This window comes from Manis pentadactyla, chromosome 12 (genome assembly GCF_030020395.1).
Source record: "Manis pentadactyla isolate mManPen7 chromosome 12, mManPen7.hap1, whole genome shotgun sequence".
Taxonomy (NCBI): Eukaryota; Metazoa; Chordata; class Mammalia; order Pholidota; family Manidae; genus Manis; species Manis pentadactyla.
The window spans coordinates 13,870,574-13,892,185 of record NC_080030.1 but is presented as its reverse complement, the minus strand read 5'-3'; the positions used below and the strand labels follow the sequence as shown (position 1 = coordinate 13,892,185).

Sequence of the window (21,612 nt, the reverse complement as noted above, 5' to 3'; positions counted from 1 at the left end):
CTAAATCATTTGCATAGCTCCAAACTAAAAGGAAATTCAATTTGCAATTAAAAAAAAGTCTCCAGGCTCAGATAACTTCACTGGATAATTAAATCAAGTGTTTAAAAAATGATTAACACCAATTCTAGACCATCTCTCCCAGAAAACAGAAGAGGAGGGAAAACTTCCCAAGTTATATGAGAAAGCTTTCAAGAAGATACCAAAACCATACAAAGACAGTATGAAAAAAAGAACACTACAGTTCTCATAAAAATAGCTGCAAAATCTTTAGCAAGATATTAGCAAACAAAATGCAGCAATATATAAAAAGTATTATACACCATGACCAAATGGAGTTTATTCTGGGGATGCAAGACTGGTTGAAAAAAACCAATCCACGTAATTCACCATATTAACAGGCTACAGAATCCACAAAAATAAGAACACTATTAGAACTAGTAAATGAGTTCAAGGTTGTAGGATACAAGATCAACATACAAAACTCAACTGTATTTCTATACATGTGCAAAGAACAATCTGAAAAATAATTAAGAAAATTCCACTTACAAAGGCATCAAAGTAAAATACTTAGAAATAAATTTAACAGAAGTATAAGACTTCTATGCTGAAAACCACAAGACATCAAGAGAGATTAAACACCTAAATAACTATAAAGACATCCCCGTGTTCACTGAATATAATACTTAATATGGTTGATGGCAATCCTCCACAAATGGATCTACGGAATCAATGCAATCCCTATCAAAATATGTGTAGAAATGAGTTAACATAACAGGCCTGAGAGCGCTATTCTTTGAGAATCCTGCTGGCAAGTTGGGGCCTTGACTAGGATCTGGGAACTGGGGGAGGGCTCCCACCACCCTAACTGATAAGAGTAGCTCACTGTGCCTTCATTGTGCAAACAATATGATTTGTGGTAATCAGCTTTTCTACTGGGAGTTTGGGTTTTGGTATGTGCAAGGAAGAGGGTGTCTGCATGACCAGCCCCCGATAAAAACCCTGGGCCTTGAGGCTCCAATGAGATTCCCTCACAAACGACATTTCACACATATTGTCACAACTCTTTACTGGGAAAATTTATGCTGAGTGAAAGAAGGCAGTCATAAAAGAGCACATATCGCATGAATCCATTTACATTACATGTCCAGAACAGGCAAATCTGTAGAGACAGAAAGTAGATTAGTGGTTGCCTAATGCTGTGGAGGGATAGAATTGGGGGAGCCTGGGGTATGATAACTCAGGGGTATGATAAGTACAGGATATGAGTTTTCTTCTTTTGGTGATGAAAATGTTCCAAAATTGAATATGGTGATGATTGTACAATTCTGTGAATATACTACAAATCATTGAATTGTACAGTTTAAATGGGTGAATTATGTGACATTTGGATTATTTTTCAATAAAGTGATGAAAAAAACGGTGGCAAATAAAATGTATTGGTTCTTTAAGAAATTCTGCATAAACATGAGTGACCTCTTCTTGAACATATCTCCCCGGGCAAGGAAAACAACAGCAAAAATGAATAAGTGGGACTATATTAAGCTGAAAAGCTTCTGTACAGCAAAAGACACCATCGATAGAACAAAAAGGAACCCTACAGTATGGGAGAATATATTTGAAAATGACACATCCGATAAAGGCTTGACGTCCAGAATATATAAAGAGCTCACACGCCTCAACAAACAAAAAACAAATAACCCAATTAAAAAATGGGCAGAGGAACTGAACAGACAGTTCTCCAAAAAAGAAATACAGATGGCCAACAGACACATGAAAAGATGCTCCACATCGCGAATTATCAGAGAAATGCAAATTAAAACTACAATGAGGTATCACCTCACACCAGTAAGGATGGCTGCCATCCAAAAGACAAACAACAACAAATGTTGGCGAGGCTGTGGAGAAAGGGGAACCCTCCTACACTGCTGGTGGGAATGTAAGTTAGTTCAACCATTGTGGAAAGCAGTATGGAGGTACATCAAAATGCTCAAAACAGAATTACCATTTGACCCAGGAATCCCACTCCTAGGAATTTACCCTAAGAACGCAGCAATCAAGTTTGAGAAAGACAGATGCACCCCTATGTTTATCGCAGCACTATTTACAATAGCCAAGAATTGGAAGCAACCTAAATGTCCATCGATAGATGAATGTATAAAGAAGATGTGGTACATATACACAATGGAATACTACTCAGCCATAAGAAAAGGGCAAATCCAATCATTTGCAGCAACATGGATGGAGCTGGAGGGTATTATGCTCAGTGAAACAAGCCAAGCGGAGAAAGAGAAATACCAAATGATTTCACTTATCTGTGGAATATAAGAACAAAGGAAAAACTGAAGGAACAAAACAGCAGCAGAATCACAGAACTCAAGAATGGACTAACAGGTACCAAAGGGAAAGGGACTGGGGAGGATGGGTGGGTAGGGAGGGATAGGGGGGGGAGAAGTAGGGGGGTATTAAGATTAGCATGCATGGGGGGGTAGGAGAAAAGGGAGGGCTGTACAACACAGAGAAGGCAAGTAGGGATTCTACAACATTTTGCTAAGCTGATGGACAGTGACTGTAAAGGGGTTTATATGGGGGGGACCTGGTATAGGAGAGAGCCTAGTAAACATAATATTCGTCATGTAAGTGTAGATTAGTGATACGAAAAAAAAAAAAAAGGGGCAGTTCCTGTGTGGTAACCTCCAATGAGTTCTACACAAGAGTATAAAGGGCATATAAAAGTGTAGGCAAAGGGTCTGTTTGTGTTTATACAGAGGACCAAAGCCTAATTGGGCTACCCCGAAAATGAACTAAGATACAATATGAAAAAGAACTTCCAACATCAGCACTCTCTGGAAGACTCATGCCAGAAGATGATCATCAAAAAACACCAACAAAGATCCACGCACTGCTACAGCTGTAGATGCACCCATCCCACCAGTCCCTGGACTTGCCATGGGAATGAGGAAGGAGATATCTAAGCTGGCCTGTGCATACAGTAAAACAACAAATTTGACTGGATCTGTACTGTTGGAACTCAATCAAGAATTAGGAGAAGGGCAAATAGTAGCGCTCCAAAATCTTACAACTACAGACTATTTACTGTTAAAAGAACATAAGGGATGTGAACATTCCCCAGGAATGGGTTGTTTTAATTTGCCTGATTTCTCTCAGACTGTTCAGGTTCAGTTGGACCATATCCACCATATCATAGATAAGTTTTCACAAATGCCTAAGGTGCCTAACTGGTTTTCTTGGTTTCACTGGAGATGGCTGGTAATTACAGGTATGCTTTGGTTATGTAACTATACTCCTATTATGTTAATGTGTGTGCACAATTTAAGTAGTAGCTTAAAACCTATACATGCTGAAGTTACTCTACAAGAAGATATGTGAAAGAAATAACCAATCTTCCCAGGTTTTTTGCCGCCTGCTACTTCTATAGCTTTTCTTCTTCCTTCCTAATTACAACCCTTAAATAGAATTCGTGCCTCATATCAAATTTACCGAGTATCATAATTCTTCCAAGTGGTAAAGATACCTCAAGACAAATGCTGGGCATAGAAGCTACAGGGCATAAATATGCAAAGAAATAAAAAGCTAACCACTTCAAACAATAAGGCTTCTCTTTCACTTACCAACTTTACGTTTCCCTGTATGGCCCCGGAAGATGACTGGTTAGCCAGAGACGGGTAAGATTCCTCAAGGGAGGAACAACCTAAGACAGGCACAGTCGCAGGGGGGTCATCAGGTGAGAAATTGGGGATCAACAGAGGTGAGGCTTAGAACCTCACCCCCCCGCTCTGAGAGAAATCTTCTGCATACGTGGATGTTTTATTGCCCTTGTCTAGCTTGGATCAACACATAGTCTACAGGCACACACCTGATCATCTACATTTGCTCTCTTACAACACTAAACTATGTTTTCTACCTTTATCTTGTACCTACCTACCACTTCAGCATTTTATTAAAAATAGTAATAATAAAGAGAGAAATGTGTTATCCACATATAAATCAAGTATATAAGTCAAATGAGTATTCATATTTGAACTGACTGTTTATAGTTCATAATGCATGAGCAAAACCGAAGGTTTCTGTGATGGCTGCCCTTGTAATGTTCACCATGTAAGAACTTATTCACTATGTAAGAATTTGTTCTCCATGTAAGAACTTGTTTGTTATGCCTCAGAAGATTGGAGACTGATGAAAATTAGGCTTGGGGTGGATTAATGATTGTGCATTGAGCATTGACTCCCCTATACAGAATTTTATTGTTGTGAACAACCATTTGATCAATAAATATGAGAGATGCCCTCACAAAAAAAAAAAAAAAGTATACACTTCCAATGGTAAAATAATAAGTAACCGGGATGTAATGAATATAGTCAAGATATTGTAACAGCTTGCTTTGGTATGGTGATAGCTGGTACCTAGAATTGTCATGTATATAAATGTTGAATCACTATGTTGTACACCTGAAACTAATGTAATGTAATACTGCGTGTCAACTACCCTTCCATAAAAAAATAATTATCTAAAAAAAAAAAAAAAAAAGAAATTCTGTTCAAGAGTGGCAAGAAAAGACTTGGTGGAACCAGTTAGGAAATTACTGCAATAAGCTAGGCAGTTTGCACCAAGGTGGTCAAACATTCTTGGCCACGGCCAAGCACTTCTATATGGTTCTAAGAAAAGCAGTTACTGAACAACCATTACCACCAATTTCTTTCTTGTTTTAAAATCGAGATATAGTTGATACATGAGTTTCAGGTGTACAGATTTTCAATTACATACATACCCTAAAGCACTTACTAATTAATATACATGAACCTAGTGCTCTCCCTCATGGAGTAAATGGAAATAAGTAAACACAATCCTCCTACTCAAGCATTTGTTTAGAAATAACTACAACACAAGGCAAAATGTGGCGAGTGGCAAAGTGAGGTGATACATAAAATTGCCAGAGGTCTCAGAGGACCCATGCTGTTGAACATGCTATTCGTGTGAACGCTGTCACCACTGTCACAGTCACCCCAGCACCAGCCAGGAGTGATTACTAAGAGTCTGAGTGCAGGAGCCACTGTTGGGCTCTTTAAGGGTTTGGACAATCACTGCTCTCCTCGCACCTGTACACATCTCTATGCGAGGGCTATTAAGGAAATGTACGAATAAGTATGCAAAAATGCCGTTTTTAGGATGGAAAGGGATTCTAACAGAAGGAATCATTAATTTCCCTTTTCATTTGAGGAATGCCTTGGCACAATCGGCTTTTGTCGGGGGTGATCCTGGGCTGCGGAGACACGCGCTTTCCGAGTAGCCACGAACTCCTAGTGGCCACGTGAACTCCACACCCAAGTCTTCCGCCTTGACTTGAAAGCAGCAGGCACAGAGGGTCTAAGCCTGATGCCCCCACGGGACGAGGCCGCTTTAGTGTCGGGAAGCCCAGGGGGGCCCTTGAGGCTGTGCGCGGAGGGGAGGATGCCTGCAGGCGCTGGGTGGGAACCCGAAACCGGAGACCCTTCCTCCCCTCTGGCTGACATCCATTCACCGAAAAAGGTAGAATCCGGACGGAAGGATGATATTTTTTTGCCAGGTAATGCTATATTTAAGCATGTCCTGTCACGTTTTCTGACAGGAAAAAAAAAAATCCCATTCACTGCCCGCTTCCCTCAGCCCCATCTCCAGGTCCGACGGAGGATGTATGTATATAATATATATGGCAAAAGGCTCTTCCAATACCTAGAAAAAATAAGTTTTACCTCTAACAAGCCATACACGGATCGGAACAGCTGTTCGTCGGAAAGCGGGTTCCCACCCACTGGCCACAGGAGGACGGGAGGCCCTGGCCCGACCTCTGTCCCCTTCCCAACACAGAAACTCTGGGGAATGGAGCCCCACCCCACCTGGCCTGGTCCCGCCCTCCAGTGTATAAGGAAGGCGCTCCCGGAAGCAGGCACACCTGGGTCGCCAGGAGGGTGCTGGGCCTGGGAAGAGAATCCAGAGTGTACAGGGACGTGGATGGCCAGACGCTCTGCCTCCACCTGTCCGTGTGTGCTCAGCACTGGTGAAAAGTGACTGCCCTCTAGGCTCAGCTGGCCAGGTTCAGCTCTAGGAAGTTGTGTGTGGCTGTTCCCCAGGAATCTTCCCATGCAGAGGCCCGGGAAGGATGGGGCCTTTGGGCTCAGGCTGTCGGTCAGCACATGGAGGCAGTGGGCTCACCCGCCCTGGTCCTCACCACATCACAGCGCCACCTTGAGCATCTTCCCCAGGCAACAGCCCCCTGGAGTCACTTTCGTAAGTAATCCCTTCGGGGAACTGGTGTCAGAGACCCAGGCCCTTCCAGCTAAGGGACGGTATAGGGCTATATAGCAGGTTGCCAAGCTGAGGGGTAGCCGTCCATTATGTGGAACTTGACAGAGTCTCTTGAACTTCCCCCAGTGCCCCATCCTGGTTTAGGCAGGAGAGCTAATGGTTTTGACATATCAAGTTTATCAAAACCCACCACATTGTAGACACTGTCCTGGGCACTGGGACACCGGTGAAGGCGGCCCACCCAGAACCTAAGAGGGCTGAGCTCCTGGAGTCTCCTCTGTTGTGGCCAAGAGGAGAGTGGCTGGGTTAAACCACACGGTTTTCCAGGGGGAGGCAGCTTTGGCCCTTAGTCTGAGAGTGGTAAGGCCACACAAAGGTTTACATCAGAGTAGGACGCCACCCTTTTGTGCTGCAGGCTGGGGACAGGATGTGGGGTCAGGGCTGGGGACACTTTGGGAGTCCAGGGAAGGATGGCCAGGGCTGGGCAGCAATGGAGGTCAAGTTTGACAATGGCTGGTGATGGGGGCCATCTCCCTCACCTAACTGGCGGGACTCCTGGGACACCTCACTTGCCTTTCCTCCTGTTTCCAGGGGAACAAGGAACGGTTACTTGTCTTCTTGCCATTGGGCTGTAGCAGGTCTTTATATACTGTAAATACAAGTCCTTTGTTGAGGTATGACTTGCAAGAATTTGCTCCAAGTCCATGTGTGGCTCGACTTTTTTTTTTCTTAATGACTCATGAGGGACATGGAAGTGAAATGTAGGTGGAAAACATAGACAATGCACATGAGAATGGCTAAAATTAAAAACTTGAATGAGAGAAGACATGAACGTAGTATCAGAGTCCCAGGGTATTGTGTGGAGAGGGGGCAGCATGGGGGCAGCTGCATACCCGGCCGGCTGCACAAGGCAGGAGGCACTCAGCAACGGCATCGGCTAACAGGTTCCCAGCAGGAAGGGCCAGCGCTGGTACTCACAGCACAGATAGAACTGAAGGACTGGCAGGGGCAGGGCCAGGTCAGGCTGACTCCTGGGAGCTCTAGGCTCACCTGTTCACTGAACCGAAACCTCAGTGAGGCCCAAGTTGCGCTTGTGTTTCTCTCCTAAGTTTCTGAAAGTGCTAACAAGCTTAGCAACAGCAGCAGCAGCAGCAGCAGGGGGAGCAGCCTGGAAGGCAAAGTGGAGGCCCTAGGCTTGCAAGCACTGCCCCCTTGGCTCCTGAGGCCTCTGTGGAGGGAGTGGGGCAGTGGGTCTGGACATAAAGGCATCTGTGGGCCCCCTCTTCTCATTTCCCCAACTTCTTCATGTGCTAGAAGTGGGGGAGGGGCTCTTGAGAAAATTCTGCATGCGAGTATTAAATGCAAGGCTGTCAGCTCCAAGCACTTGCAAGGAGACAGCCCCTTGCTGATTCTAACAGCAACATTTGCAGAATTTGAACACATAAGCCAAGTCCACTGGAAATCTGAACCGCAGATGGCAGTTCCTGTCTTATCAGCCAGCACTGATATTCCAAGAAACGCTTAGAGCTGTGTTTTTCAACTTGTGCCTATCTTCAGGTAATAGTCAGAAACTCTCCCTCAAGGCATTTCATGATCAGTTTTTGGGCTGCTGTTAAGGAATGTAACAGTAAGAAATGAATTTGTAATAGAAGAAAAGGGGAATCAAATCTTTGTTCAAAACTGAACACTAACATTTACTAGAAAGTGAACTCAAACAGCCCCAGAAACTTTGTCCACTAATGGGCAGAGGTGGATGGGGTGGCAGTTTCTTCTTGTTCTTCAGATTTTCCTAGTCTGAGGGTCAGAGTTAAAGCTGAAAGCTGATTTTGTTCAACCCCAAGCATCCAGTCCCCGGGAACTGAGGAGCATCAGAAAAGAAAAACACAAAGCTAGTGAATCGGAGGAGGAATGTCTGCTTGGACCTTTGCAGGCTGCTACTTCATGTGTCGGCACCCCAGCCCCTCTCCTACCATTTCCCCTTGAAAAGCCCTGACCGCTTGTGTCAGGAGGACGGTGGTTCTTCAAGGCAGGAGCTGGCCACTCCCTCATTTGCTAGCAAGTCAATAAACTATTCTTTCCTTTCTTCAAACCCTTGTCATTGTGTTTTGTGGTTTGACCTCAGGGACGAGGACCGGGTCTTGGTATCAGGAGCAGCACCCCCCACCCCGACCAAGTGCCCGCAGTGCCGCTCCTTCAGTGTCAGAGGCCACAGGGCCGAGCTGTCAGGGACGCAGAGCTCCCGGCTTCCTCCTTGCTAGACACGGGGGACTGTGCCGGCCAGGAGTTCATGCTGTGTGGCAGGGCAAGTACAAGCCTCTAGAACTCCCTGTATACATTGAAAGCAGTAATGCCTGGTGACACCAAGGATTTGAAAGAAGAACGGGTGGTGATTTCCACATACCCTTATTGAAGTCACTCATTTAGCCTACTTAGAAAACAGACGAATCTTGGAGATGACAGTGAATGATTGTCAGTGTAATCAGAGTGTCTCAAACTGCAGTTCCTGCTGCACATGGGGCTTCATCACTTGGTCCCCAAGCACCCAGTGTGTAAGTATTGGTCAGGAAAATGCTCTTTGTTCTCTTCCTGTGAGTAAAGACCAGCAGGGCAGTTAGCTTTCAGCCGGCAAGGAGAGAAAACTATCTCAGAGGCATATCAGACCTCCAGACTTGGGTTGTCATTTAGACAGAAGGAAGCTTCATCTCCTTTTTCTTCCAGAAGCCGTCACACTGGCCCATCCCATTGATGGTACTAGGCTGACTGGACCCAGTGATCAGGAAGTACAGCTCATCTAGGCATATTGACAGCGCAGTCACATGTCAGAAGGTGGACTAAATCCAACAAAAATTGAGGGACCTTTCATCTTAGAGAAGTTACTAGAAATCTATCTTGTGGGCATGCCAAGCTATCCCTTCTAAGGTGAAGAATAAGATGCTGTATCTGCACCACCACCCCAAACACACACACACGCCTGGTGCGGATTTCAGATTTGAGAGCAGCCTGGACCTGTGGAAGGTGGAAGGCAGTAGATGGCAACACCTGGATCTCCTCTCATTGCTGCCCCTTCAAGGTGCACACCTGAAAACGGCCTAGAAGGGGACTGACTTGCCCAAGATCACACGGCCTGGACCCCGGCCTGACCTGCGTGGTGTTCCATGCTCCATGCCAAGCCTGGTTGGCATTCTTCCATCTCTGAGTCTGTGTGTCAGACACATGTGACGCCAGTCCCCAGGAGCTGGAGGTGTCATCCATGTATCCCTGGGGATGTCCTTAGGGAGAAATGTCTGGCGTGACCCTCCCTGTGCAGGTTGGGATGTTGGGCAGGTCCTGGGAGGTGCTGTGGCCTCAGCAGGACAGGGAACTAGTGAGAAAAAGCGGACTGAGCTCAGCTCTTGTCTCCTCAGAGCTGGGACCCCGGTGACATTGCCAGAGAGCGTGGGGAGGGCTCTGGTGGAGATGTGTGTACTCATGCATGGCAAGGGCCAGGAGGGGGGGCAGTCAGCAGCCCAGAGGGGCACGTGGGCGTGTCTGAATGCAGGGAGGGGCCCTTGAAGAAGTGATGTCACTGATGACATGCCAAGTAGAACCTCAATTGTGACCCGGACGGATGGAACCCAGCTCCTGGTCGCAGAACCCAGTCCAGCTCACTTGACCGGAGGCGCTCGACAGAGCAACATGCGGTCTTGTTGTGCGGAGCCTTCTGAAAGCGAGGGAGTCAGGGAAGCCGAGAGGGAGAGTCTTCCTGCTCGCTGTGGGCGTTGGCTCAGTGACCTCCTCCAACGCCTCTATCCGTGTATCCCGAGGAGCCCCGAGGTAACACAGGGCAGCCCAGAGCGGGCCATTCCAGGGCCAGGCCACGAGTGTGACCCATCCTGGCTGACGTTTCCCCAGGCCCCTTGTGTGTGTGCGGTGGGCATGGGGCATGGGTGGGACTGAAGGCTGGGGAGCAGGGGGCAGTCAGTGTCACAGCTCTGGTCTCATGATTCAGGACATGGAGGTGAGTGTTGGGACCAGGTACTTCCACCCACATGTTAATCCTGAGCCCAGGGGTGTCCTCCTCTTCCCTGAGGGACTGGATGTCTATGCAGATGGCCCTGTGGGCCTGATCTCGGGGGCAGAGTTGGGGGCCCACATTGCCCCCTGTGGGGAGGTCCACGCAACCATGGGTGCCTCCTCCCCAGCTACCAGGTGCCGGCTTTGCAGAGCCCCACCCTGGGGAGCGTGGAGGAGCTGGTGGATGGATTCACCTACTCCATCTCCCTGGACCTGGGGCAGGCTGTCTACACCCAGGATCCCTTCCCTCCCAGGGCTTCCCCACGAGAGTGGCTGACAGGACCACTCCAGAGGGCCTGGAACCTTGTTCCCGGGGGCACCCCGTGCCTCTCCTTGCTCGCACCCCAGGGGGCTGGGGGCTCTCGGGTGAGCTGCAAACCTGCCTCGTCCTGGTGATTCCTGGGTTTCCCACTGACTATATCCCTGTTTCCCCCCTTAGCCTGAACCTGAGCCATCTGTCCATGGGACTGAGGTCCGCAAGTGCAGGGATCCCTGGATAGGTGTGAGGAGGAAGTGGAGAAAGCGAAAGGCACGAGTGGAACCAGCTCCAAACACCAGCCGGAGCGCTCCCGAGGCCACACTCCCACCCGATGATGCTGACCAGCTGACCACGGGCCAGCGGCTCCCCCGGTGAGCACCCAACCCCTCCTTGGCCAGTCGGGCCTCTGCCCACAGCCCGCGGTGTGTCTTGCATGTCCCCACGTGTCTGAGCCTCAGCGTGCTCCTCTGACAGGCAGGGAGGCTGGCGATCAGCCTGTTAGGGTGCCCATGGGGAACATGGGAGGAGCCTTAGAGGGGTTCCCCTGGTGCCCGGCATGGTAAAGGACTGCCGGCCAAGCTGGGCCACTTCGGGGCTTACTTCTCTGTACCCGATGAAAGCCTTTGGCCTCACCCGTCAGTGGCCTGGAGCCTGGCTCATTTGGAAAAGCACATGGGAAGCAGCCTTTGGAACGGAGGCTCGCGATTCCCTGTGTTTGGGCCGGGTCCTTGTCCTCACTGTCGCCACATGAGGGACCTCTGGGGGCAGGAGAGGGGTACCTGGAGAAGTTCTGGTAGGACTTCCTTAAGCAACAATAGGTACGCAGTGCCCACTTTGTGCAGACCCTTTGGGGACACTTAGCACAACTGAGTGAAGGAAGCAGACACAATACTGGGACCCCATCCCGGGTGGACTCGGGCAGTCACTTCAGGCATCATCCGCAGGTCACGGCCAGGGAGTGTCACGACTGATGCCGTCACGGCCTCCTCAAGCAACAGGGGGCATGACGAGGGGCCAGAGGGGGAATTGAAAATGTGAGCGTTCACTGGGTCCAGAGGAGGTGCTGCCCATCTCACAGAATGGGGGGAGGAGGAGTTTGGGGCTTGGGGTTGGGGGAGCACAGCAGAGCCCAGCAGGTCACTCATCTTTGGGTTCCCATGGGTGGGCTGACGACTGGGGACTTCCTATTCGGGAGGATGGGAGAGGATGGGGTCCCAGGACAGACACGCAGGGTCAGGAAGGGGGAGGGGCAGGTGCCTGGACAGGCAGGGGAGCGCACAGCGGCCAGGCCCACACAAGGGTGGACCCGGAGGGCAGTGTGGCTGGAAAGACCAGGCTTCTCACTCTGCCACCCCCAGGCCTTACCCCAGCCGCAGGATGGGACGGGCTAGGCGCCTTGCCTGGGAGCCTGAGAGCGTGCCCAGCGACCTCCACGGCAGCCAGCCTTCATCCACCCTGGTGGGCCAAGTCCTCCACCACTTGGTCCAGGAGGAGCACCTGGGGCCCACGGTGGCGGTGCTGGAAGGTGAGGGGCTGCAGCCAGGGGACCGTCTAGGGTGGGCTTCCCGGACTGGGGTTCCCTTCAAGGCACTGAGGGCTCTTCTGTCATTGTAAGGCGCGGGGAATCAGGCCCACGGTGACCCTTTCTCTGTGTCCCGCTCCAGACCCACGGCAGAGGCAGCTGGCTCCAGAGACACGGGGAGGGCCGGCTTCACGGCTAGAGCCCATCCAGGAGCTCCCTGAGACCCCTGTGCTGGCAAGACGGCTGGTGTCACCTGCTTCAGCTCCTGCAGAGCTGGAGGATGTCCCAGCAGTGGCCTCAGCCTCAGAGCCAGGCCCCGAGCGGGAGCCCCATGAGCCCACAGCAGAGCCCAACAGGTCACTCAGCTTTGGATTCCCACGGGGGGGCTGACGACTGGGGACTTCCTATTCGGGAGGATGGGAGAGGATGGGGTCCCAGGACAGACACGCAGGGTCAGGAAGGGGGAGGGGCAGGTGCCGGGACAGGCAGGGGAGCGCACAGCGGCCAGGCCCACACAAGGGTGGACCCGGAGGGCAGTGCGGCTGGAAAGACCAGGCTTCTCACTCTGCCACCCCCAGGCCTTCCCGCAGCCGCAGGATGGGACGGGCTAGGCACGTTACCTGGCAGGACGAGCAACTGGGGCCCACGCTTTCAGAGCTGGAAGGTGAGGGGCTGCGGCCAGGGGACCGTCTAGGGTGGGCTTCCCAGACTGGGGTTCCCTTCAAGGCACTGAGGGCTCTTCAAGATGTCATTGTAAGTCATGCGAAATCAGCCCCGGGGTGACCCTTTCTCTGTGTCCTGCGCTCCAGACCCACGGCAGACGCAGCTGGCTCCAGAGACAAAGGGAAGGCTGGCTTCGTGGCTACAGCGAGTCCAGGCGCTCTTTCAGACCCCTGTGCGGGAGCTACGGCCATTGTCATCCGCCTCAGCCCCTGCAGAGCTGGAGGACATCCCAGCAGAGGCCTCAGCTCTGAGGCAAGGACCCAAGCTGGAGCCCCAGGAGCCCTCAGGCCTGGTGCGCAGAGCAACTGCCGTGATGGTACCAGGCCTTACAGAGCCAGAGCCATGTCCAGACCCCATGAGCCCCTGGGACATCCCAGGAGTGGTTTCAGCCCCGGTGCCAGGCCCCGAGCTGGAGCCCCATGAGCCCTTGGTCCCGGGTCCCGTGGCACCTGCAGGAATGGCACCGGGACTGGCAGAGCCAGAGGCGGACCCGGAGCCCACCCGCGCCTGTGTCGCCATCACCCGGCACGTGTGGAGGAAGGAGGAGTGGACCATTCTGGCATTTCCCCATGGCCTGGTGGCCGAGCAGCTGACCCTGATCTGTGCGGTGAGCTGAGCGGGCTCTCAGGGTCGGGGGTGGGCCTTCCCTGTGTCACGGGCTGCCCCAGACCTGCCGTCCCTGACGTGGACTCCTGTGATCTGGGCCCATGTCCCAGCTTCCCCCCAGACTCACCATGTGCCCTGAAAGACTCTCCTCGCCCCCAAGCCCTCACTGACCACACGGGGACAATAGGGCCGGCCCTTAGGGATCCTTGCAGACCAATGATTTGGAGCGGAGGGAAGGTGGGCAGGGCCTGGCCGGGCTGGGAGGGGCAGGGCAGGGGAGGGGTGCTCAGGGAGGTGCTGCCAGGGCCTTAGGTCCTCGGGCCATTGGCCTGGCAGGCTTCCACAGCCTCCACACTTCAGAGGCCCCTGCCATGGACTGACTGTGGGAGACACTGACACCAACAAAGGCTCTGGGTGGAGTTGTTTTGGGGGAAACTGCACCTGAGTGGGTAGTGGGGTCCACGGGGTGGCAGATGCCCCAGTTTGGGCAGGCGTGAGCTGCCTTTTGTTGCAGGGAGGAGGTGAGTGAGGGTGCCTGTGAGCAAAGCCCCTCTGTTCCCCACCACTGGGTGCCTCAGTGGACAGGGTCTGAAGTCCGGATGGCCACGAGGCTCACAGCACGTCCTCAGCTGCCTGGGCTCCAGCTCTGACCGGTGACCCTGCCTGGGAACAGGGGCACCAGGGGCACAGCTGGATGACCCTCCCTTGTGATCCCCAGGGGCTGTACGACAGGATGGACTTTGCGGAATTTAACAGTTACTTACGGAACCAGCCACAGATGGGAGACATTGAGCGCCTGGCTCTCACCACGTATAGGACGTATAGGGTCCTCAGGGAATTTGATGCCTTGGTTAAGTTGGTCACCACCACCTGCCTCGGGACCCCGAGCATGATGGCCTCGGACAGGGCCGAAGTGGTTAGGTTCTGGATCTGGGTGGCCATGGTATGTCATGGGACGCCCCCGGGGTCCCCTCCTTGGCCAGCTCTCAGAATGGGTGCCTGTGGTCTGCCCTGCACAGTCCCTGGGCCCCTCCTGCCAGGGGTGTGCAGACCTGCACTCACAGGTCCCAAGGGGGGGACAGCCATCCCTGGCCCCTTCCTTGGGTTGAGCTACAGTCCTCCACCCAGGAGGGCTGCTCAGCAGGTAGTAGGTGTGCTGGGCTCCCTGGATGTCTGTCTCCTTAAGGACAGGAGTTCATGGGGGGACAGAGTAGAGAAGCAGGCCACGCTCTCAGCTCTGTCTTCCGTCCCAGGGGAGTCTGAACCTCAGGAACTACACTGCCCTCCATGCCATTGTCTTGGCCCTGCAGAGCCCTGCTATTCATCGTCTGGAAAGCACCTGGGGACATGTTTCCTGGTGGGTACTCCTGTCCCTGGAACCAGGGCACCTGAGTGGACAGGGACACACCGACATCTGGCAGTGTTCCCTCAGTTGGCTGGGACTTCCTGGGAGGTGGCGGAGCTTAAGGACAGGGATGGCAGGCTCTTGGGGCCCCCTGTGGGTTAGGCCACGGGTACCCCTGCAGTAATCAGTTTCCTGCAATGTCAAGTGTGGGTTGAAGCCCACTGGAGATCTTGAGCTTGTGCTCTGCAGCAGGAGGTCTCTGCCCCAAGGACAGCGACCTCGCCCAAAGCAGATTCGCCCCTGGGGAGAACTGGGAATGGAGGCCCTGGGTGGAAACATGAAGCCCCCTCCACAGGCCATGGATTCCCCAGGGCTCAGGGCCGTGGTGGAAAGCCTCCTGCAGGCTAGTGGACCTTCTAGGATCTCCAGGAAATGGGGTCGGTCCCGAGGCTCTCCACCTGCTGGCCATGTATCTACCTCCTCCTCTCCTCTCCCCTTAGTGTCTGCCTGATGGTATATGAAGACCTGAAAACACAGGACAACTGGGTTCACAGGAAGCGGCTGTTCAAGGTAAATGGAGGTCTGGAAGGGAGGGGTCCTCGGGGCAAGTCCCCTTCCGTGCTGTGGCACAGCTTTGGGAAGGACTCCAGGTGTGCGGGGTGAGAGGGGGGAGCTGATGGAGGTAGGGTTCCCCAGGCCCCCAAGGGCCTCATCTGTCTCCCTCCCTGGCTCCACTTTACTGGGGGCCTGGCATCCATCAACCATGGACTGGTTGTGGGAGGCCACGTGGGAGGGGAGCATGAGCACCTGAGTGTCCTGGACCTTGCAGGAGCTGGAGTCCATATTGAGGGCAAGGCAGCGGGGCCGCATGGGACCCGAGGAGAGGAGGACAAAGGTGAGAGAGGCGTGGCCAGGTTCGGGGCTGTGGGGGCAACCCTGCACCTGCTCCTGGTGCCACCAGCCCTGAGCTGCCAGCACTGGGGTGACCAGGAGGAGGGCGAGAGCAGCTGGGTACAGGGGGAAGTTGGAGGACAGGAGCAGGGACCACAGGGCCTGGGATTGGCCAAAAGCCAGCCCTGGGAGGGCCCAGGAGGGGAGAGCTGGGCGAAGGGAGGTGGGGAGGCAGCACAGGGTGGTCCAAGGTAGCTGGGGGCTGCGGATGTGGGGTTCAGGGGAGGCTCTGTGGGCGCCCCTGAGGCAGGCAGGGACTCATCACCTCCCCAACCCGGTGCACAGGACGTGGTCCCCTACCTTGGACTGATCCTGGACGATTCCATAGACAAACACCTGGAATATGAGGATGTGAGTGAGCCCAGAGGGGCACAGGGGGGTAGGATGGTGAGCTTTAGAGAGGAGAGAGCCCCCAGTGAGCCCAAACCTCTCAGCACCGGGCCTCCCACACTCCTGAGTCCCCCCTCCACCCCAAGAGCAGGGCTTCTTGGAGAGGACTGCCAGAAGGACCGGCTTAAGCCCCGGTCCTGGCCCCAGGGCAGGTGGGGCTGAGGGCTCCAGGGGGCAGCATCTGGGCAGGACTGGCCTCCTCCTCAGGCCCTGCCCAGGGGGAGGGATGCTGCTCCTTCAGGGCAGGAAGCACATCAGGGGGCTGGCAGTGCCTTCCCACCGGAGGCCTCAGCTCCCCAGTGCAGTCCCTGCTTCTCGGTAGCCCCGAGCCTGGGCCAGGTCTGGGTGCTGTTTCTGGGCAGGACAGCCTTGGAGGCCCTGGTGGGCCTCCAACTTGAGAAAGGGTGAGGATGTTCCGGCCTTGTTCTGGGCTCAGGGGGCTGTTTCTGATGCACTTTGGTTTCCTTCCTGCCATCAAGACCCCCTGGGCAGGACCCTGTCCAGCCCATCCTCTGGGCCTAATGTGTCTTGAGAAAGTTAAGACACCCAGATCTCATGACACTCAAGGCTTTGTCAGGTGGGGGATGGGGTGTGGCATCAAGGCCAACTTCCTGGAGGAGGAGCTGGAGACCCAACTGTCAGAACAGGCAGGGCTGGATGGCATTGGAGGGAAGGCGGGTTCCCATGAGCAAAGATCCGGGACCATCATAGTGCCCCACTCCTCACACACCTCCTTCTCTGTACCCTGTTCTTTCTCTGCCCCAGTTCCCTGTCATCCAAAGTGAGATCACCATGCAGAGGAAGCTGGCCAAGGTGTATGACCTGGAGCCTGATGAGCGCTTCCGGTGCTTTGCCCAGGCCGTGGAGCCCCTGGATGAGGAGGAGAGGTGAGGCCGGCCAGAGTCAGGTGTGGGCTGCAGCTGCCGGGAGGCTCTGGGAGAAGGGCCCCCTGACGTGTGGCTCCAGGGGTTCACAGGTGTCCCTCTGTCCTGCAGCTACAGCCTGTCCTGCCAGCTGGAGCCCCCAGGCCAGGGGGCCGGCAGAAAGTGACTATTCTTCAGGCCCCACAAGATGTAAATTTACCAGCCGGCCAGGGCCAGGTGAGTTTCTGGGCTGGGGCGATCGGCAGGGGGTGGTGGGCTGCTCCTCAGCCTCAGGGAAGCTTCAGGCCATGTGGGGTGTGGGGGCGTCCTAAAGACAGGTGGGGCTGGGGTCCCAGCTCCACGGCCGACCAGGCCTGTCAGACTGAAGGGTGTTTCCCCTCCCCCTCCGGGACCCAGCCTCCTCCTCTGTAAGTAGGTGACGCTCAGGAGCCTTCCCGTGACAGGGACCCCCCGGGTGCTGGTGATGGACAGGACCCTCCGCACAGGGCCCGGAGCCCAGAGGGCAGTGGGGACGGGGTGGAAGCAGGATAATGGGGGGAACCCGGGATAACCTGCCTCTTCTGATCACCCGTGTGTGGCCCTGTAGCTGCTGTCATCGGGCCCGCGGCCCTGCTGGTGTCCTGGCTGCATGTGGAGGAGAGCTGCTTCCCCTTCGGGCAGGCGGCCCCTGGCGCCCCAGGACCCCAGTCTGCTTGCTGCTCCTCCTCCTCCCGCTGCTCATCCTGAGCCTCTGCTGGGGCAGCTGCTCTGGCACCTCCTCCGTCGGCCGACTTCGGCATCTCCCCGGGCTGCCGCTGCCTCCTCAAGGGCCTGTACGTAGCCCCTGCCAACCTGGCCGCCTTCGTGCTGTGTCCTACCCTCTGCTCGTGGCCCGCTGGACAAAGGCGAGCCACCCCACCGTGTGGAGGGTTTTCCCCTTAGAGTAGGTGGTCTCCCGCCGTGACGCCAAACAGCTGCCTGGGTGCCATCAGCCACCGAGTCGTAGCCACAATGGTCCAGAAAGAGCTGGGGCCCGTCCTCACCATGGCCAGCCTTTCCCAGGATGGACACAGAGACGGCGCAGTGCTGCATGGGACCACCGCCCCCTGGGTGCCCAGCGGAGGCATCCGAGGCTGCAAGGGTGGCCGGCTGACGCAGGGTCCCAGGACATGCTCCCAGCGGAGCCCTTGTGCAACTCCCTCCCCTAATCCCTGAGAAATAGCCTCCCCAGGCACAGTGTGGTCTGGGTGTTGTGTCTGAGGTTAATGGTTCCTGGGGGTTGGGGTCATCCCTGTGCAGAATGTAATAAATGATGAACGGATCGCCACCACACTGCTCTTTCTTCTCAAAGCTCTGCCCCTCCTGCAGACATCGTGTGCCCCAGCCCACCGCACCCCCAGCCCTCAAACTCTATGACGCAGGGGGGCCCTGACCTCCACCAGGTTTCCCTCTATCCTCTGTTCTCCCCCCATAAGGTGCTCAGGAAGAACGGGGCGCACTAAGCCCCAGGCTGGCACACCTTGACAGCACTGGGGAGGGCTGTTCAAACAGAAAGTGAACCTTATTTCCTGTCACCTATAGATTATGATCAGACACAGAAACTTGCTGATTAGAAGCCCCAGGGTGTCTCTTCAGGTCTTGAACACCACTGCAGACGTACCCAAGTAGATCCCACGGCTGCAGGGCACCAGTCTAGCACTGTCCCATTTAATGAGACACCGCTGCTCCACACATTCCAGAAAATTCCTTTTCAAAAAACGCTGAACTTGGTCTCTCAAAGCACCTCCAAGAGGTGCACTCCTTACATTGGGGGGCTTTCTGTGAGCCCAATTTCTCCACACTTCACACCTCAGAGCACCCCCCAAAGCTCCCAGGTCCCCAGTCCTCCCCCATGGTGCCCCTCAGCCATCCATCCCCAGGCCAGGCTGCTGAGCGGCCTGACGTCTGTGACAAAAGGCTCGGGAGGCTGAGCAGAGGCACTTGGCTCTGGTCTCCCCATAACACTCCCCAAGGGCTCTCGGGATGTGTTCACCCACCCAGGAGAGGAGGCCTGGCCTGGAGGGGAGTTCCACGATCAGCACAAACATCCCCTTGGGGGTGCTCCAGGCTGGAGACAAGTCTCCAGGTCTTATGCTGCAGGTGAAGCCTCAGACCGAGAATAGGGAAGCAAGGAATTCATGCTGTGTGGCAGGTCAAGTACAAGCCTCTAGAACTCCCCCTAAAGTATATATTCCAGGAGAGATTACACACTGATGTCACCACCAAGGATTTGAAAGATGTAGGGGTTGTGATTTCCACATACCCTTATTCAAGTCCTCATTTGGCCCACTGAGAAAACAGATGAATCTTGGAGATGACAGTGCATGATTGTGGCTTCCATCCTACACTAGATCCAGATGCAAAAGCACTTGGCTGCGCTGTGTGACCTGGAGCACGACGAGCAATTCATGTCGTTTTTCCAAGCAATGGAGCCCCTGGATGAGGACGAGAGGTGAGGCACAGCAGGTGTGCTGTGTGGGCTCCAGCAACTGGGGAAGGAGCTTGGATTTGAACCCCTGGTGGTCTGTCTCTAGGACAAGCACATTTCATTCCCAGAAAGTATATCGGGGTAAGGGCGAGACCTCCCTGAATGGCCACAGCAGCTGTCCTACCTTCCCTTTCTTTCATTTTTTTTGTTTTGGATCTGAAATCATACCTTTTATTTACTCAGAGAGTGAGTGGTGTTGGTTCCCTATGTCTCAGTTCTCCACAGGGTAATGCCGTGAGAGGCAAAAACACCCTATGAACACACTGGGGTTTGCACCACAAGGAAGGAATTCTGAAATCATGAAACTTGGAGCTTACATTGATAGCTGGCACTTTGGTCCATTTGCATTTCTGGAGATGGAAATAGAGATGTTTGCTCTGGAATGTAAACAGATCCTCACTCCGGAAGAGAAGGAAAGGTCTCCTCTATCGCTTAAATAACCTGGAGTGTAAACGTAAGGCTCTAGGGAGAGAGGAAACTTTCTATCTGTCTCGTGGGCTCTGTCTTTTGGATCCTTATGCAGTCATATTTAACCCAGATACCAAAGCTGTTTGCTAAGAAAGTCCTGACCATACAGAAATGTAACAATATTCATGAAGCATTGTTTCCTGACAAGTATACGTTCTGCAGTGAGCATCTATGAAATGGGAAATGTGATTCTGCGGTTATGTCACTAGTCTCATTTCTTCGTGCTTTGTGCGGCTCCAGCTGAGGGTGATTTTGGTGTTTAAAGATGAGCAAACCAGCTGCTTCCTCAGGTACTTAACTGAGGAAACAGTGCTCTACTGCGGTTACGTAAGGAAAGCCTGCGAGGTTTATTAAGATTCACGTAGGTCTCTTTTTCCTGAGAAATTAGAAGTGTAATTTTGTCAATTAAAACCACAGTGAGATATCACTTCACACCAGTTAGGATGGCCAACACCCAAAAGATAAACAACAACAAATATTGGTGACGATGTGGAGAAAGGGGAACCCTCCTACACTGTTGGTGGGAATGTAAATTAGTTCAACCACTGTGGAAAGCAATATGGAGGTTACTCAAAAAACTAAAAATAGACTTACCATTTGACCCAGGAATTGCACTCCTAGGAATTTACCATAAGAATGCAGCAGCCCAGTTTGACAAAGACATATGCACCCCTATGTTTGTCGTAGCATTATTTACAATAGCCAGGAAATGGAAGCAACCCAAGTATCCATCAGTAGATGAATGGATAAAGAAGATGTGGTACATATACACAATGGAATATTTTTCAGCCGTAAGAAGAAAACAAATCCTACCATTTGCAACAACATGGATGGAGCTAGAGGGTATTATGCTCAGTGAAATAAGCCAAGCGGAGAAAGAGAAATACCAAATGATTTCACTCATCTGTGGAATATAAGAACAAAGGAAAAACTGAAGGAACAAAACAGCAGCAGACTCACAGAACCCAAGAATGGACTAACAGGTACCAAAGGGAAAGGGACTGGGGAGGATGGGTTGGTAGGGAGGGATAAGGGAGGGGGGAGAAGAAAGGGGGTATTATGATTAGCATGCATAATGGGGGGGGGAAAGGGGAGGGCTGTGCAACACAGAGAAGACAAGTAGTGATTCTACAACATTTTGCGATGCTGATGACAGTGACTGTAAAGGGGTTTGTGAGGGGGACCTGGTATAGGGGAGAGCCTAGTAAACATAATATTCTTCATGTAATTGTAGATTAAGGATAACAAAAAAGAAAAAGTAAGAAAAGGGGGATTACTCCCTGATAGGATAAAACTAACTGTAAATCAACGATTAATGCATGCTTTAAATATCCTTAATTTTGATCATTTAAAGGGTGTCAGATGATCAGCTATGGAAGTACATTTTTCTGATAATATTTCTTTCTCTTAAAAAAAAAAAAAGCAGTTCCTGTGTGGTGACCTCCAATAAGTTCTTCACAATGGTATAAAGGGCATATCAAAGTGTGGGCAAAGGGTCTGTTTGTGTTTATACAGAGGATCAAAGCCCAATTTGGTCACCCAGAAAACGAAATAAGATACGATATGAAGAAGAAGTTTCAACATCAACATACTCTGGAAGAGTCA

The 21,612-nt window shown here is 52.6% G+C and overlaps 1 protein-coding gene and 1 long non-coding RNA gene across 3 annotated transcripts in view; one reads left to right on the top strand and one right to left on the bottom strand.

The window, feature by feature from the left end:
• Nucleotides 1–4,543: 4,543 nt before the first annotated feature.
• Nucleotides 4,544–21,612, bottom strand: part of LOC130679879 (uncharacterized) — an 89,209-nt gene continuing 72,140 nt past the window's right edge. Inside the window, exons 7-9 of one of the 2 annotated variants that reach the window (XR_008992872.1) lie at nucleotides 16,060–16,095; nucleotides 7,351–8,886; nucleotides 4,544–5,972 (exon numbers count right to left, since the gene is read on the bottom strand). This is a non-coding gene — a long non-coding RNA (uncharacterized LOC130679879). Of the gene's footprint in view, nucleotides 5,973–7,350; nucleotides 12,719–16,059; nucleotides 16,096–21,612 lie in introns of those variants that run through there. The other variant, XR_008992871.1, reaches the window with a different exon arrangement.
• On the top strand, nucleotides 12,795–17,862 carry LOC130679874 (uncharacterized). Its single transcript, XM_057489425.1, has 4 exons — nucleotides 12,795–13,464; nucleotides 16,915–17,036; nucleotides 17,145–17,249; nucleotides 17,620–17,862. Exons 1-3 carry the CDS (start codon nucleotides 12,895–12,897, stop codon nucleotides 17,197–17,199), a joined length of 747 nt encoding a protein of 248 aa, XP_057345408.1. The 5' UTR covers nucleotides 12,795–12,894; the 3' UTR covers nucleotides 17,200–17,249; nucleotides 17,620–17,862.